Source organism: Epinephelus fuscoguttatus, linkage group LG11, assembly GCF_011397635.1.
Source record: "Epinephelus fuscoguttatus linkage group LG11, E.fuscoguttatus.final_Chr_v1".
Lineage (NCBI taxonomy): Eukaryota > Metazoa > Chordata > Actinopteri > Perciformes > Serranidae > Epinephelus > Epinephelus fuscoguttatus.
Window position 1 is genome coordinate 9,562,960 of NC_064762.1, and position 16,586 is coordinate 9,579,545.

At 41.7% G+C, this 16,586-nt stretch overlaps 1 protein-coding gene across 3 annotated transcripts in view; it reads left to right on the top strand.

Annotated features, from left to right (window-relative positions):
* Positions 1–16,586, top strand: part of pex7 (peroxisomal biogenesis factor 7) — an 83,540-nt gene that overhangs the window by 32,474 nt on the left and 34,480 nt on the right. For all 3 annotated transcript variants that reach the window (XM_049590183.1, XM_049590184.1, XM_049590185.1), the window contains exons 7-9: positions 1,832–1,938; positions 2,039–2,152; positions 6,769–6,824. In XM_049590183.1, coding sequence (XP_049446140.1) covers positions 1,832–1,938; positions 2,039–2,152; positions 6,769–6,824 — 277 coding nt within the window. The remainder of the gene's footprint in view (positions 1–1,831; positions 1,939–2,038; positions 2,153–6,768; positions 6,825–16,586) is intronic.

The window sequence follows — 16,586 nt, forward strand, 5'->3', positions numbered from 1 at the left end:
GGGCCTTTGTCGTCGCTAGTTCTCTGAAGTTGGTTTGGTGTGTCTGCGGCCCCGTTTATACGACAGCGATTTCATTCATTCTGAAAACGGTAAACTTTAGTTGCGTTTTGGTTGATCGTTTACATGACAGCAGCATTTGGGTGCCTGAAAACTCAACGTTTTGAAAACAGGTTCCAGAGTGCAACTTTCTGGAAACGGCAGCGTCTCCGTTGTCATGCAAACTCGCAATATGCAGTACCTCTGAAAACGGACTTTTCACACATGCGCATTACGGTTCCAGTCACTAGGCATGCCGACCGTCACAACAACAATGCTGAGCTCTGTTTGTGCTGCTCACCCTGTTGATTTGAAGTGAAGTGTAGATCTGTTACTGTAGCAACTCCACCTCGTCGTCCATCCAGACAAAGTTATCTGTGCATGCTTTTGCCATTGTGTCTTCTTTGTTTTGGTTTGTAATCACCGCGTTGTAGAGGAAGGCGCTTCAGCGCAGGTGCATGGCGTCATGCCGTAGTGTTGCTTGCTTGTGCATACTACAGCGTTTCCAGTAGATTTTGCAGCTCTGTGTGAACGGGGATCGTTTCAATAACGTCGTCATATAAACGCAGAAGTTTTTTAAAACGCAAAGGACAGACTTTTCCATTTTTAGAGAAACCGTTGTCGTCTAAACAGGGCCTGAGCTGTGACACTCAGGGTGTTTTAACACCTGTAGTTTGATTCATTTTTCATTTGAAAAAAAAAAAAGATTCAGTTTTGATTCAGTTCCTGTTCACACTGATGTTTTGCGAATGAACCAAGAGAAGTAAACATGAAGTTCTATTGGCTGACAGGTAACTCTTTGAGTGAACAGTTTTGGTGTTTGTCGTCCTGCATCATCAGGACCCACGTGGGGAAATCTAACAGAGATTTCTTCAGCAGCACTTTAATGTTTCTAAAGTATTTATATGTTTTGTTCTTTGGTTTCACAATGAGCTCACAGAGAAATAACTGACTGTAAGCATTATTAGGAGGCTGTTATTAGACTGCTAATCAATGGCATGTGATGAATAATGACCAACACAGAGACAGGATGAAAAGAAGGCATCTTGTACAGTAATGATCCAGGGCTTCATACTGTGGGATCACTGTCACACACTTCTTAATGAACACAAAGTACATGGAGTTGATACAGTGATGGCAGTTTGAACAGTTCTTAATCAGGGAAAATACCCTCACTGACGTGTGTTACCGTGGTTACATGTATGCATGAGCATTAATAGGTTATGGGATATACATGGCCTTTATCACAATCAATGATGAGATGGCGGACAGATTTCACAATCAGCAGAGGGATTTATTTTTTGGTTTAGCTGTTGCTAAAATCACATATCTGCATCATTACATCCTGTGGTTGGTTTGTTTTCTTTCACACCACAAACAAACCGCACCAGGGTCCATTTGGAAGCAGACAGAGACCCACTTTTTGGAGTGGTCTTGGTGCAGTTGTTTGGTCCACACCAGGGTTTGATTGACAGCTTTCATACCAGCCTATGGTGCTGTTGCTGGGTTGATTGTTTGTTGTTGTTTGTTGTTGTTTACTATGAGCACTAAGTCAAATTCTGTATGTTGGACCAGTTTAATCAGTTTTTAACTTAATAATTGTTGATACAGTGGAGTTTGAAAATACAAAATGTAAAGGTTAAACCTGTTTCCATGGAGTCAGACGACAGTGGTGAAGTAAAGGTTAGGTTAGGGTTAGGGTTACACTACAGGGGAGCTACTAATTTCCTTTCTCACATTAATTTAGGTGCATGCTGGGTAAACCTGTATCTCTCTCTCTACTGTGTACTTTCAGGTGACGGGACGCTCAGGGTTTGGGATGTGAAGAGTGCTGCCTGTCGACTGGCCGTCCCAGCACACAAGGCTGAAATCCTCAGCTGTGACTGGTGCAAATACGACCAGGTAACCGCCCACCTTCTGCTGTACCTTTTAAAGGACAATACACTCATTTATTTTCAAATAACTGGGTTTTGAATAACAGTGAGTTGCTGTCTGTTTGCAGAATATTGTGGCCACAGGCTCAGTAGACTGCAGTGTGTGTGTGTGGGACCTGAGGAACGTCCGACAGCCTGTCAATCAACTGCGAGGGCACACCTACGCCATCCGCAGAGTCAAGGTATAAAAACACACACAGACACACACATGCCCTGGTTTCTGTTTGCTGTCGCATGCTCCATCAAATGTCCTATAACTACACTTTGTTCTTAGAGTTGACAGTCGCAAAGTGTGTGTGTGTGTGTGTGGTGGCAGAGATGCAGTGCAGGGCCTGACAGCATCAAAACACCCACTTAAATGGACCTAATAAGACCACACACACATATCAGATGTGTGTGTGTGTGTGTGTCTGTGTGTGTGTGAGAGAGAGAAAAGACAGCTGCAGAGGAGTCCCCAAACACATCCCACTGACTCAGATTCGACACATATCACTTCATACACACACACTGATGTCATGAATACGTACACACACTCACAAACACACACGCAAACACACACCTGAGTTCACCCAATCAAGGAACTGTCTCGCTCAAGCTGTGTTTTTCAGGACAGGTGTCGCTAATCGATCGAGATTTGAGACTCACTCTAAAACTGTGTGTATGTGTGTTTTGTCAGTGTTTGCAAATGTGTCTGCTTGCATCGATTTCCTGGAGGAAGCAGAGAGGAGCTGAAGGGATTCATGACCAGCAGGAAAAAAAGAGATAAAAATAAACTGAGAGATGGAGACGCTTCCATCCAACTGTCAGTGAGATTTAGGATAGTTTTGAATCTTATTTTAGTAGTTTTGTCCGTCATTCTTAACAGTTAAAATATTGTAAAGATCTGTGCTCACAGTTTTCCTGCATTGAGGTATAATTATGTACATTTCATCTCCAAACAGAGCGGTTTAGTTTATTTGGATAAACTGGAGGTTTGTGCTGCTGCGACCTGTGCTGAAGCTGGTGATAAACATTTTATGGAAATCAATAGGAGCGATGGACAAAATAAAAAATGGTACAAAGTGGTGCTTCTAACATCTAGTCTACCCTTATTGATATAAATGAGGTAGACAAATATTGAAGACTCTCAGTATTGAACAACACAGATCAACAGCACCATAAATAGTTTCCCTTGACAATGATCATCAACGCCTGTAAAACAGCTTCAACATAAACTAAATAGTATAACCTTCATGAATGAGGTCCATTTTTGAAAACCCGCATTCGTCGATACCCATAAAGCTCAGTACCAGAACCGACCCATTACCCATCATTATGTCTAAGGCAAACCTGCACCCATGATTGAACACACACAGGCTACAGTCACTCACATTAGGCTGCTTCCCTGTTCTTGAATTACAAATCCAGTGAAGGAAAAGTGTCTTTCACTGGCTGCACTTGATGCCAGGATGGAGAAAAGATTCTGCGCAATCAATAGTGGGGTTTCCATCCACCTATTTTTATTCGCATTTTCAAAAGTTGTGAAAAAACTTGGATGGAAACACCAGAAATTCGCAAAAAAGTTTTTACGCTTGGAGGGGGTGGATTTGTCAGCGTATCCATAAAAGGAAAACGTGACTTTTTGCTATGGAAACAGGTTTTGTGAACAAACGATGACGTACCGGCACACAGATCCTCAAATGTGGCCCTTGACAAACGGAAATGTTTCAGCCAGAGTTCGTGAGTGAAATGCTGCTGGACAACTACTTCCCAAAAGTCCTTCACACGCCTACGTTCCCATACACACAGAGAATGACGCAGTGGTCTCCTTCCAGCTATTTCCGACAGTACTCTTAACATTAAACTTATTCTTTGTCGTCTCTTCTTCAAGATGGTTAGGTACGCTGTGAACGCTGACAAAATGCTGACCAGAGTTCTCCCAAGAACCGACAGGTTTATCAGGAATCTGTTCATGGTCAGTTGTTGAGTGTCAGTTGAGTGTGTTGTTGTTTACAGTGGGCATAAGACGCTCTCTTATGATGTCATCTCATGGCATGATGTCATTTCTTATGATGTCCTACTGCTCTTCCTGTTGACTCCCAATAATCGCAAAACAATAACGAATGGAAACGGGCATAAATTCGCATTTTCTTTTGCACATTTTCATGAAATTCGCTCAAAAATTTTGATACATTTGGATGGAAACCCCACTATTGCCAGATGATGTAAATCTAAGGATATTGCAGTTTCAGATGTCCTGGTGGAAAATGATGTGGCATGAAGGTCGTCAAGTTTATTTTCAACATCTGGACAATGGCTTGCAGGATGCTGATGTTTAAACAACCTCTTGTACTCCACCCCCATTTTGTAGCAAAAACGCCTAAAATGACATACCCAAATTAAAATGACTGTAGCTTCTGAACCGCTCTGGCTACATGCATGCATGAGGTCTTGCCAGAAAGAAAACTCTCTGAAGTTTCTTGTGAAAGTGTCAGAAACACTCTAGGTGATACAGAGACAGAGTAATGGGCCTCTGAAGTCAGTAAAAAATTGAAGATTTTGTCTAAAATAAAATAAAAAATGTGTTTCAGGATGAATAACTGTCTGTGGCTTCATCTGAGCAGGTAAATGACACTGTGGGGCTGTAGGCACACTATCAATGAACATTTGATTCAAATTTGAAGAAGACTGCTCAAAGTATGACCATTCTACAGAGTTTTATCCATGAAAAGATCCAGGCGGAGCTCCAAATGACAAGTCGGTCACTCGGCTTCAAAACAGTACTATCAGTGATCAAAGAACACTCAGCCAGCTTCAAACATTGTACCTTATTGAAATCAGGTGTGATTATGATAGCTGATGTTGTTTATGACACAGAAACACCATAAAATATCACCAAATAAAGCCATATGAAACGTGAAAGTTATGATCCCACTTTCTAGATGGTGTATCTCAGCCAAAAATAGTGGTAGGAGTGAGACTCTTACCTTTTATAAAACAGCTAAGTCCCGACTAACGGCTCCACATAAGATTGTGAGTAATCCTTTAACTTTTCCTGTCGAAAAACCGCATGACATGACTTGTCACCACTCATCGTGATTTTGGACTTTGTGTGTTTAGGCTGCTCTGGTGCGAAATACATAATAAATAAAAGAAAAACAACGTTATTTTTGAAAAGTCGAGAGCTTCCTGAATCCGGCAATACCAAACATCACATGGTTTGATGACGTAGTGCGCCTGGGAGATACCATTTAACAGAGGAGGGGGGGAGCGAGGACGTCGCCATCCTGGTGGAGTTAGAGAGGTTAAATTTGAACGCCTCAACCTGTCTCGCTAGCAGAAGTTGACAGAAAGACAGTTTACGGACTGGTGAGTTAATTTCCTACATCCCGATGAGTTACTCACAGCCACATGCCACAAACGTCCAAAGTGGACCAAAAAAAGCACCACCAAGACAAGCAAAATAGAAAAAAGAGCATAAATTTAGCATAAGTTTAGCTAAGAAGTAGAAGAAGAAGAATTCCAAATACACACTTAAAAGATTGAAATGATGAACTGATGTTATTGAGGACAAATTGTTCTTTACTTGAAGACATGAACAGAAAAATGCTCCGGGATGATTGTGAAACGTCCCCACAGCTGCTCAGACTCTCGTCCTGATGATACCAATAAAGCAGCTGTTAATTTAACAGAGACAGAGAAAGACATAGAGACGGCTGCAGAGAGAAAGGTGTTAAACGAGTTAGAGAGTCCCTTTGAATCTGCCTGATAAGAAAGGTGAAACTGTCAGAAGCAGAGAGGTGGAACAAATGAACGAATAAATTAATTTGAGAGTGCTTAGCCGACAGTCGGTGAAATTACTCTCTGTGGACTCTTTTCAGCCTCTCTGTGTCGGCACAATCCTGTTACTGCCGAGCAGAAAACTCTGCTCATCCTGCCTGAAGCTGGTTTTCGCTTTGATGGGAAAAAAAGTCACGTTTTTTTAAACATTCACACCTTTTTAGAAGATGAGGGACGACCTCCAGCTGCAGTACAACACGAACAGAAGCTCTCAACAGATGGAAACATGTTACTCAGCAGGATCCACAACAAACTGTAAACAGCGCAGCAGGTGTTCTATTTGAAAAGAACAGCTCGCACCGTTCTTCTTGAGAGAGAGAGAGCTCTTTAGTTAAAGGGATAGTTTGGATATTTTAAAGTGGGGCTGTATAAAGTACTTATCCATAGTCAGTGTATTACACACAGTAGATGGCATTGGGCACACCCCCAGTTTGGAGAAGCAGGCAGGAGTACCAGCTTGGAAGCTGAGCAGTGCACTGCTGTGGATGGAGGCAGCAGCAAAACATATCTTAGACAGCTAAAAGAAAAATAATATCAATTTAAAGGGAAAGTGCACCCAAAAATGAAAATTCAGCCATTATCTACTCACCCATATGCCGAGGGAGGCTCAGGTGAAGTTTTAGAGTCCTCACAACTCTAAACTCTAAGAGGGGGTAGCAACACAACTCCACCTAATGCAGGCTGACGGCACCCCAGATTCAAACGTCCAAAAAACACATAATTGAAACCACAAAATATCTCCATACTGCTCGTCCATAGTAATCCAAGTGTCCTGAAGCCCCGACATAAAAAGTTGTTTGGAAAAACGTCATTTGAACTCTGTTTTTAGCCTCATTGTAGCTCTAACTTCCTCTCTGTACACCGCGCTCATGTGTGCTCGCTTGCATGCGAGACCAGCGAAAGCACGTGAACACACATGAAGGTGGGGCCCATGTCTCACAGTCTCTGATAATAATCTTTTTCATTCTTCTTTCTGCAGTTTTCTCCATTCAGTAAGACCGAGTTGGCGTCCTGCTCATATGATTTTACTGTCAGGTAAGATCAATGTATATCTACACTTTCTTCTTTGCTGGTGTAGCGTTGCCCTTTATATCTTTTTGTCCTGATCATGAAACACTCAGTGAGCTTCTTTAAATGAAGCTGTCAACGGCTTCTTTACAGTGTTTTACTGTAATACATCAGGAGTAAAGAGCCAAAGTGCCAAAATCTGTGAAGAATGCATGTAAATCATTTAACATTAATGATCCATGGAAATGAAGGAGGTTTTACAGGTTTAAGTTTAATGTGTTTTCACAAAGTAATTATACTAAACATTAGAGAGGAAAGCCAAACAGTGCAGCTGAGTTAGAAACCCTGGGGAGCTCATTCAGACTTCTCTCAAGGGGAAATCAAGTTGACACACATGAACAAATATTCTTGATTTTATTTTTTTCTCCTGAACTGAGTTTTCCTGATTTTTTTTCATTTGCAGTGATACTTAGACCAGCTCCTTCTTACTGTCACTTCTTATATGTATAGTAAAATCTTACAATGAAAAACATTTTTTTTCATTAAACAAATGTCTTAGTTTGCTGGATATTGACTCCATTATACAGGTTATTGACAGTTTTGTCTCTTATAATAATTTAGCAGAATTAATACTGCTGTACTGTCGGTGAAGGACAGGACAAACTCCACTCCACTCCACTGCACCGTCCATTATGGAATATTTCACGACATGTCAAAGAAATAGTTTGTATCTGGTCCTGGTTGACAAAGCTGGCACATTTTGTATTTTTTCACGTCAAAATCAACATGTTAAGAGAAAATTTAGTCCTCTAGTAAACCATATTAAAGCAGCTCTGGGGCACCGGACAGCTCTGACTTCCTGCTGGATTAGCAAACTTTCTGTTGCTGCTGTTACACAAGTGAGCAGGCACTGTGGGGTTTGTACTGGCTGAATTCAAGCCCCTACAGCTGTTGAGTGCATCATGGGGGCATTATGATTTCAGGTTGGCCGTCTGTCCATCCATCTCATTCTTGTGAACAAGATATCTGGGCGACTGTGCGGGTCGTCCACCAATCAAAAGATCAGTGGTTCGATCTCCGGCTCCTCCAGTCTGCATGTTGAAGTATCCTTGAGCAAGATACTGAACCCCAAATTGCTCCTGATGACTGTTCCATCGGTATGTGAGTGTGTTAGCAGGTGGCACCTTGTATGGTAGCCTCAGCCATCGTGTATGAATGTGTGTGTGAATGGGTGAATGTGACTTGTAGTGTAAAAAGCGCTTTGAGTGTTCGAATGACTAGAAAGGCGCTATACAAATGCAGGTAGGGCTGCAACTAACGATTATTTTCATTGTCGACTAATCTGTCGATTATTTCTCCGATTAGTCGACTAATCATTTTAGCGAAAAATGTGTTAAAATGTTGAAAAATGTCGGTCTGTCTCTCCCAAACCCCAAAATTATGTCATCAAATGTCTTGTTTTGTACTCACGCCAAAGGGTTTTAGTTCACTGTCATTGGAGAGTGTGTAAAGCTGCCAATATCTGAGCGTAAGAAGCTGCAATAAGAGTATTTTGGGGTACTTTTTTCTATGAAAAATGACTCAAACCGATTAGTCGACTACTAAAATAGTCACCGATTATTTTAATAGTCGATTAGTCAACGATTAGTCAACTAATCGTTGCAGCCCTAAATGCAGGTCCATTCATATCTCAAGAACGCCCTCAAAGGAATTGGCACATAAGTCCACTTGGACTCCACGATGAACTGATCAGTTGTTGGTGGTCAAGGGTCAAGGTCACAGGTCACTGTGACCTTGTCTGTCTCATTCTCTTAATGCGATATCTCAAGAACACCTTAAAGGAATTTCTTCAATTTTGACATAAACATTTACTTGGCCTGAACAATTAACTAATTAAATTTTGATGGTCATAGGCCAAGTCTGTGGGACCTCCTCTATCTCATCCTTGTGAATGTGATAATTCAAGAATACTGAGGGAAGTTCTTCAAATTTGGCACAAACGTTCACTCGGACCCAACAATGAACTGATTGGATATCGATGGTCAAAGTTAGTGCGACCTTGCATCTGTCTCATTCTCATGAACACTTTATCTTAATAACACCTTTAGGGAGTTTTTGTAAATTTGACACAAACATTCACTTGGACTGAAAAATAAACTAGACTAGAATTTTGTGGTCAAAGGTCAGCCGCGTTGTGACATCATAACGGCGGCTGTAATTCTAGTTATGTGATGTAATAGACGAGTTTGACTGTTTGAAACCAACTTTTCTAGAGGTTAGAGGACTGCAGCGGTGGATGTGGTCTCCGGCGTGGAGTCCCCTTTCTGCTTGCACTCCTCTTCTTTCAATTACCAGCCAAAGCAGATGAATGGTGTCATCCTGAAAGTGGTAATGAGTAAGGACAGTGCGATAATGTGTGATAAAGTTAACTGGTGTGTGAGATGGAGAGCTGCACAGGCTGAGTTAATACAGTCTGTAATATCAAGCAAGACTGCCTCTGTGTGTCTTATGAGAATATGCTACTTAATAATCTCACTCTTTCTCTCTCCCTGTTTCAGTCGTAGCTTTTATGAGTTTCTGCAGCTTGTCATTTAATATACAGTCTATTCTGCTGATGAGTCTCTTATACCTGTCTGTGCATCGGTTATGATGGATAAGATGGGATCAGATGGATAGATAGATGAATGGTAGAGAGATGAAGGGCAGGATGGCCTACAGCCCTTCAGAAACACACCGAAGTTCATCATTATAAATTGAATAACTTTGGGGGGTTTTGGCTGGTCGAGCAAAATAAGCAATTTAAAAAAGTCACCTCAGGCAAATGTAATGAGAATTTTTCTCTATTTTTCTTTGTCTTGACAGATCAATCAATAATAAAAACAATCAGGCCTTGGATGGAGGGATGACAGAGGAGGAGTTTAGACCTCTGGCAGTATTAGTCTAATTGGAAATTTGCATTTTAAAGAGGAACACCAACTAAATTAAGAATTCCAATATGTTATTTCCAAAGTTATTTAATCAATACTAGTGAACATGACCAGAGAAGGAAGTCTCAAACTAGAGACTCGTTTCATAACACATTCTCACTCCGACCTCGTCACATATCAATGTCTGGTCATGGTGTGTCCACACCGTGGGATGCCGTGTCAACTTCAGCCTGTTACGTGCATTGTCTGTTTTCAAAATGCACTTCTGTTTTTACAGGAAATGTACAGTTTGGGAGATATAAGCTGGAAAAAATTTACTGAAAATTCAATTGCAAGACAGTTTGTAGATTAAATATTCAGTTGGGATTGTTGTGTTGTCAGAACAAGGCATGCAATTTAATCTTTTATTAAAAAGATAAATATAATATAACATAATGACTTTTCTTGGTTAGCAGCAGAGAACAGCAGAATGACTGTAGTAAACATTGTGTTCAATGTACCGATGCTAAGGAGAATGAGTCTTGAAAGTGTTTCAGGTATTCAGAATCAATACGTACTGACAAATCAATATTTTTGACAACACCATGGGACTGTCAAAACAATACGTGAACCAGAAAGGACGTGAAATAAACATCAGATACAAGAAAAAAAAATATATCTGTGGCACAAAATTACTTCACTTGTCCAGAAGTTCCCCGACTCTGCTTTTTATAGGATCACAAGCAAATAGTCCCAGAAATATTGGAGGGATAAATATCACCGTATGAATATTATATCAAGGTCTTTTCACATGTTGTTCACGCCTCCCAACCTGAGCAACTTTTGTTTTTTCAGCATTCTTCCTGCTTTTTACATATATTTTGTTTGGTGAATGAAGACATGAAAAAAGAGAGAGATGGAGGGACCATTGGTGGCAAGTTAAAAGAGGAGTGATGCTGAAATAAGCATCCGGCTGTTGGATATCTTAAATGATGGAGAGGGGGAGGGAGGAAGGAGGGAGGAAGGAGGGAGGGAGTAAAGTGCCAGAGGAAAAGAAGGCAGAAAGATAAATGTGGTGAGAGCTGGCTCTGTTCCAAACCTTGTGTTTTATTGATCTGAGCTTTCATTGGCTCAAATACTCGATGCTGAGTACTGATTTCATTATAGGCTCCCCTGACACACACACACACACACACACACACACACACACACACACACCACCTGGCAGATTCTGGAGTTTTGCCTACGGCGGCTCAGATCATCTCTGTAAAGTAAGAAACAGCGTCTGCACTAACAATAATCCTCAGAAACAATTCAAAAAGTACCAAAACAACATTTATTTTTGTTTTCCAAGAAGCCTGCAGGCTGCAGACAAAATAAAACAGATTGCCGGGCATTAAACTAATGCATAGACATAATTCATGACAATACATTTTTGGAATCCTTTATTTACGTGAGGGTGGTTTACTGAATACAAATGCTCCCTCCCTCTTAGTGGCGCAATGCTTTGTAGCCCCTTTTCCACTGCACAAAAACAAAAAAAAAGCTAACATGAATGTAATATGAAAGTTTACAATAGCCATTCGCACCTGCAACACACTCACTCCAGCCTTGTCACATATCAGTGTTTGGTTATAGACTTTTCGAATCAAGATATGATGTCCAAGGTACCCTGAGTGTGTTGGTTGTTGACGTTCTTTAACTTACGCTGTTATCCAGCTACGTTTCCCCTTGATGCCACCAGGCGCCGTTAAGCAATAAGAATAAGCACTCAGTATTTAGTATTTTAGTGTGGTTCCAGTGTCAGTCTTTGGGTGGGATGGGTGGGATGGGTGAGGTGATGGCTTTGACAGCCTGGAGGAAGAAGCTGTTAGTGAGTCTGGCTGTTCTGGCTTTAAGAGAACAGTATCTCTTTCCAGAGGGGAGGGGGGAGAGTACGAAATGTCCAGGGTGAGTGGGGTCTGTTGTTGGTCTGATGTTTCTGGCCTTCCTGAGAAGTCGGCCAGTGTAAGTGTCTTTGAGGGGGGGCAGTGTGCTCCAGATGATCTTTTCTGCGGTCCTCACTACTCGCTGTCGGCCCTTCCTGTCCTCTGCGGTGCAGCTGGTGAACCACACTGTGCAGCAGTAGGTCAGGATGGACTCAATGGAGGCCCTGTAAAAGTTAACCAGCGGTGGGCCTGCTTTAACTTCCTGAGGAAGTAAAGTCGCTGGTGGGCCTCCCTCACCTGATAGGAGGTGTGGACGGACCAGGTGAGGTTGGCCGAAATGTGGAGACCAAGAAATTTAAAGCTCTCCACCCTCTCAACGTCCTCTCGTTTGATGGAGAGGATGGGGGGCTCAGTCTTTTTGGATTTTCTGACATCCACAATGATTTCCTTGGTTTTGGCTGTGTTGAGGTCCAGGTTGTTATGGAGGCACCAGTCTGTCAGGCGTTCAACCTCCTCCCTGTAGGCTGACTCATCATTGTTCCTAATCAGTCCTGCAATGGTGGTGTCGTCAGCGAACTTGACGATGGTGTTTGTGGGGTGGATGGGGTGAAGAGGGAGAAAAGGAGGGGGCTGAGGACACACCCCCGTGGCCGGCTGCATATTAGGCTGACGTGAAAGGATGGCTTTTTTTGTCTGTGTCTGATGCCAAATGTCACTGACCAAGCGTTGGTTTTCTACAACTTGGGAGTGAGATCAGGTTGGCATACACGTGCTAATTTTGGTGGAAAAGGGGTGTGTGACGCGCTAGTGTCAGTTTTGGATGCTCGGTGACAGCGTATCAGGTTCTGCTTGTTACATGCACAGTGTCTTTTAAAAATAAACTTCCAGGAAATGTAGGTTTTATCACCCAAACTACCTAAGATTAATGCAACAAAACTCCTTGGTTAAATTTAGAAAAAGATCACGAGACCTCACATTGTGTCAATCGCGTTTGCACACCGACTCTGAAATTTTCGTTGATCATAAATTTGTCAGATAACATATTATAAAAAACACAGACTCAGTGTGCAAAGGCCTTAAGTCCTGTGTTTCTTTGGCCCCTCCACCTCCTGAACCACATCTGTGTGCAGACTTTGGGCCTGTCCCAATACCCACACCTCCCCAAGAAATACCCACTTGCACTTGGTTGTGCGCGTTCACGTTTAGGCTAGTTGTGTCCCAAAACAGAATTGAGGTAGTGGAAGTGGTTTCCAAACTTAAAATCCGCCCTAGATTCCAAGGGAGCCCCGACCCACACTTAGAATGAAGTGGAAGATGAAGTCAGCAACTTCAGCAAGTTTTGGAAAACAATTTGTTACTCTACGATCCGAATGTAGGCTATACAAACAACAGATGGTTGGACTAGTGAAACTCATCAGCAAATTGGTTGAACACAGCGTCAAAATATTGAAACAAATCGACTTACCCAAACAAAATCAATCAGAACTAGAAGACGTCGTAGGCACCTCCTGTTTTCAGCATTTTTTCTCTGTTGATTCATCAGACGGAGAAGAATAAACATAGCACACACCACAACATAAGCACTGGAGCCGGCATTTTCATTGCATCGCTACTCTGCGTGACGTATGCCTGCACGTCGGCCACGCCGATTTGCATGAAGTGGTGTCCCATTTCTTAAGGAAAGATCTCTACCCTAATATTTCTCACTTCCCTCATCAAACAAGGGCACTCAATACCAAGTGAAAGATTTAAGGGGTAGAAATGGGACAGGCCCTAAGTCACTCTTTGTACTATGTCATTGCTGCAGATGGGTTTACATTAGAGTTAGCTAAACGCCCAGTGAGTCTGATACAGACACCAAAGGGTGGGTTATGTGTTGGAATAACAGACTGTATAAATAAGAGAAGTAGCCACCGTAATGTCAACGATTCGTTTGTGGACTCCCACTTTGAAGCCTCGAAGTCGGCATTTTGACCATCGCCATTGTGGCTTTTTAGAGCCAGAGGTAACACTAGGGCAGAGGAGGACGCTCTCGGCAGAGTGCCTGTCACTGAACGCTGCCTGCCCTTAATTATGCCTAACTTTAAGTCTTAATACAGTTTTCATAGGTGAATTATATAAAATTCACCCCTGTCCAGTTGTCATGAACGGGTAAATTAGCTATAGAGACCAAAATTGTTGCACAAGGTTGTAAACATGTTTATTTCAGCTGTGAATATGGACATTTTAACATGGTGGTTTATTGGGATTGACTCGCTCTTGCAGCCAGCCTCAACGGGCTCTTTAAAGAATTGCAGTTTTTTGCATTTCCTTGTTGGCTTTATTTTTCAGCCCCGGAGGTTGCCATTTGGTCGAAATCTGTTGCCAATGCGCACTGACCAAACTGCTATGTTTGATACCCTGGGAATGAGAACGGGTAGAAAAGTTCAGGCCCAGACACACCAAACTGACTTTGGAGAAATAGCAGCAATGACGGCCCCCTGCTGCGTACACAGTCCAATGTTGAAGTGCACCAGTGGACAGTAACACAAACCATTACGAAATGTTTCTACTAAAGAAAAATAATCTGACCTTATGGAACAATTTAGTTTTGGTTTTGCAGCACATTTACAGACAAAGTTAGAGACTGGCTGTTGAACACAGTGGAGCATTTAGCAGCTGAAGAGGCAGATATTTTTCTCAGGAGCTGGTGGAGCCCAAAAATTGAGCTTAAATAGAGAAAATATTAGACCGACATTTATCAGGTGGACACAAACATCACTCTGATGGGATGATCATGTTTCTCTGTGTCTGCTGGATGTGTAAATAGAAACTGTTTAGCTGTAATAACTTTATGAGTCCTGACAGAACACCGTCACAGAGCTGCCTTAAAGCTGAACGTTAATGATGTGAAACATGAACACGACGATTTGTTCTCAGTGTTTCATCAGAAAGTCACCAGAACGTGTCGGTGCAGAGGAACTTTTTTTTTTTGCATTCCTTTAACATCGTACTGTATCTTTAATTTAATCTTCCACTCTGTCTTCTCCTTTATTAACTCGCCTACTGTCCATTCTTTGAGATCATCCCTAATCCATTCATTACTGCTGTGATACTACAGTTTCCGTGGGTTTACTTCATCTGATGTTATCTTATTAAAACACTGTGAATGGGACAGAGCCAGGGCTACAAATTATCCTGCGTTTTTGTGTGTGTGCTTTCCTCCGTAGCAACATCACGTAGGTTTGTTTTGTGTTAGATACAAAGGGTATCAAGCTAATTATCACCTATTCTTAACTTGTGTCCAGCGTGTGTGTGTGTGTGTGTGTGTGTGTGGCCATGCGTGTGTAAACCCTCTAAGCATCGATCATGACTGACTGCAGGAGGCTCTAATCACCTCATTAACTGAAGAGTCGTCTCTTTACATCGTTACCCATTAGTCTCTCCTTGGTCTGTTGACCAGCAGATCATTCCTGCACTTTTTAACTTCTTGTTGAATTTCAATATAACTTCAATTTAAAAAAAAATCTGAAATACACGATTAAATAACATGCTGAGTTAAAATTGTGAATGTTCTAACACACATTTATGGAGCTTTCTTAGGGTTTAATATAACATTTTACTACCAACATTAAAAAAAACATACATTTCTATGTAAGAAATCATTAAACAAAAAGTTCCAGGGAAATAAACTTGTCCTGTTTCTTGCCTTTTTAGGGACCTTATGGGAAAAAAAAAAATCTGCACGTTATTTTTACTTCTGCGGTGGTGTGTCTGTGTCATTCTGCAGTTACACCTCCAAAACACTAGTCGGCGGTGGAGGACTGTGTTAAGCGCTGTAAAGTTTAGTTCAAATCAGACTTTATTTATATAGTTGATTCAAAACACACATTAAATATGGCTTAATAGAGACAATTTCAAACACAAGTACACAAATCAGCTTCACTATAAATTGCAGAACTGACAGACAAACACTTGTCTTTATCTGGACACATTTCCCCTGCCAATTCAACATGCTAACGTTATTAGCACAAGTCTACGGCGTTTTACATTGTATAAACTAGCCTAGCGTCTAGCGATCTTTCCCTTGTCTCATATAAACCAGGGACAACAGCAACATGTAACAAAGGTAATGGTACATAATTCAGTTCAACTCACAAGGTTCACTGACAAAACAACTGCCTTATACTAAACATGTTTTCCAAGCAAATACAACATGCTAACGTTATTAGCCCCAGCCTATGGCATTTAACATTGTATACATTAGCCTAGCGACAAGCAGAGATTTCCTCTGCTCATATGAAGCCAGGATAAATCCCTGAAGGATAAATCACACACGACTTAAAATGCTATTTAAGTGGAGGCTTTGCTGTTTTCACAATTTATTGTTTCTTATCTGTGAAATGCAAGTAAATACAAGCTTCGTTTCCACTGAGGGAAATGGTGTCAGCTTACAGAAACAGACAGGAGATCTGCGTCACTGTGGTGCTGAGCGTGAGGGTGGGTGAGTTCAACTTTCTGTCAACAACGGGGGTGTTTTGAAAACATCCCCATTTTCACAGGTAACTTAGCCTGTCCCCCCCGCCGCAGGAAATAATGGATTAATCCTGGAAAGCTGTTGATATAGCACTTTTCTCCTTATGACAGTAACACGGCGATTATTCGACTAATGAGAATTTGATCGGACGAGAGCATAGCGACCAAGTAATCGACTAGTCGACCAGGAGACTACAGCCCTACAAATCTCTGGAAAGATATTGTGCAGAACATTCAAACTCTCAGGCCTTTGGAAGAGGATTTGAGCACCCGTTAACTCCATTAAAAGTTTTTATAGCTTTTAATAAAACCTATAAAGCTGTCTGACCAGCTGTAATCAGCTCAGCTGCCACCGTCATTAGAAATCCACGTTGCTTCGCTTCACATGATACTTTAGGGGAAAAGATGGCTCATTCTACCAAAGGCATATTTCCTTGTTC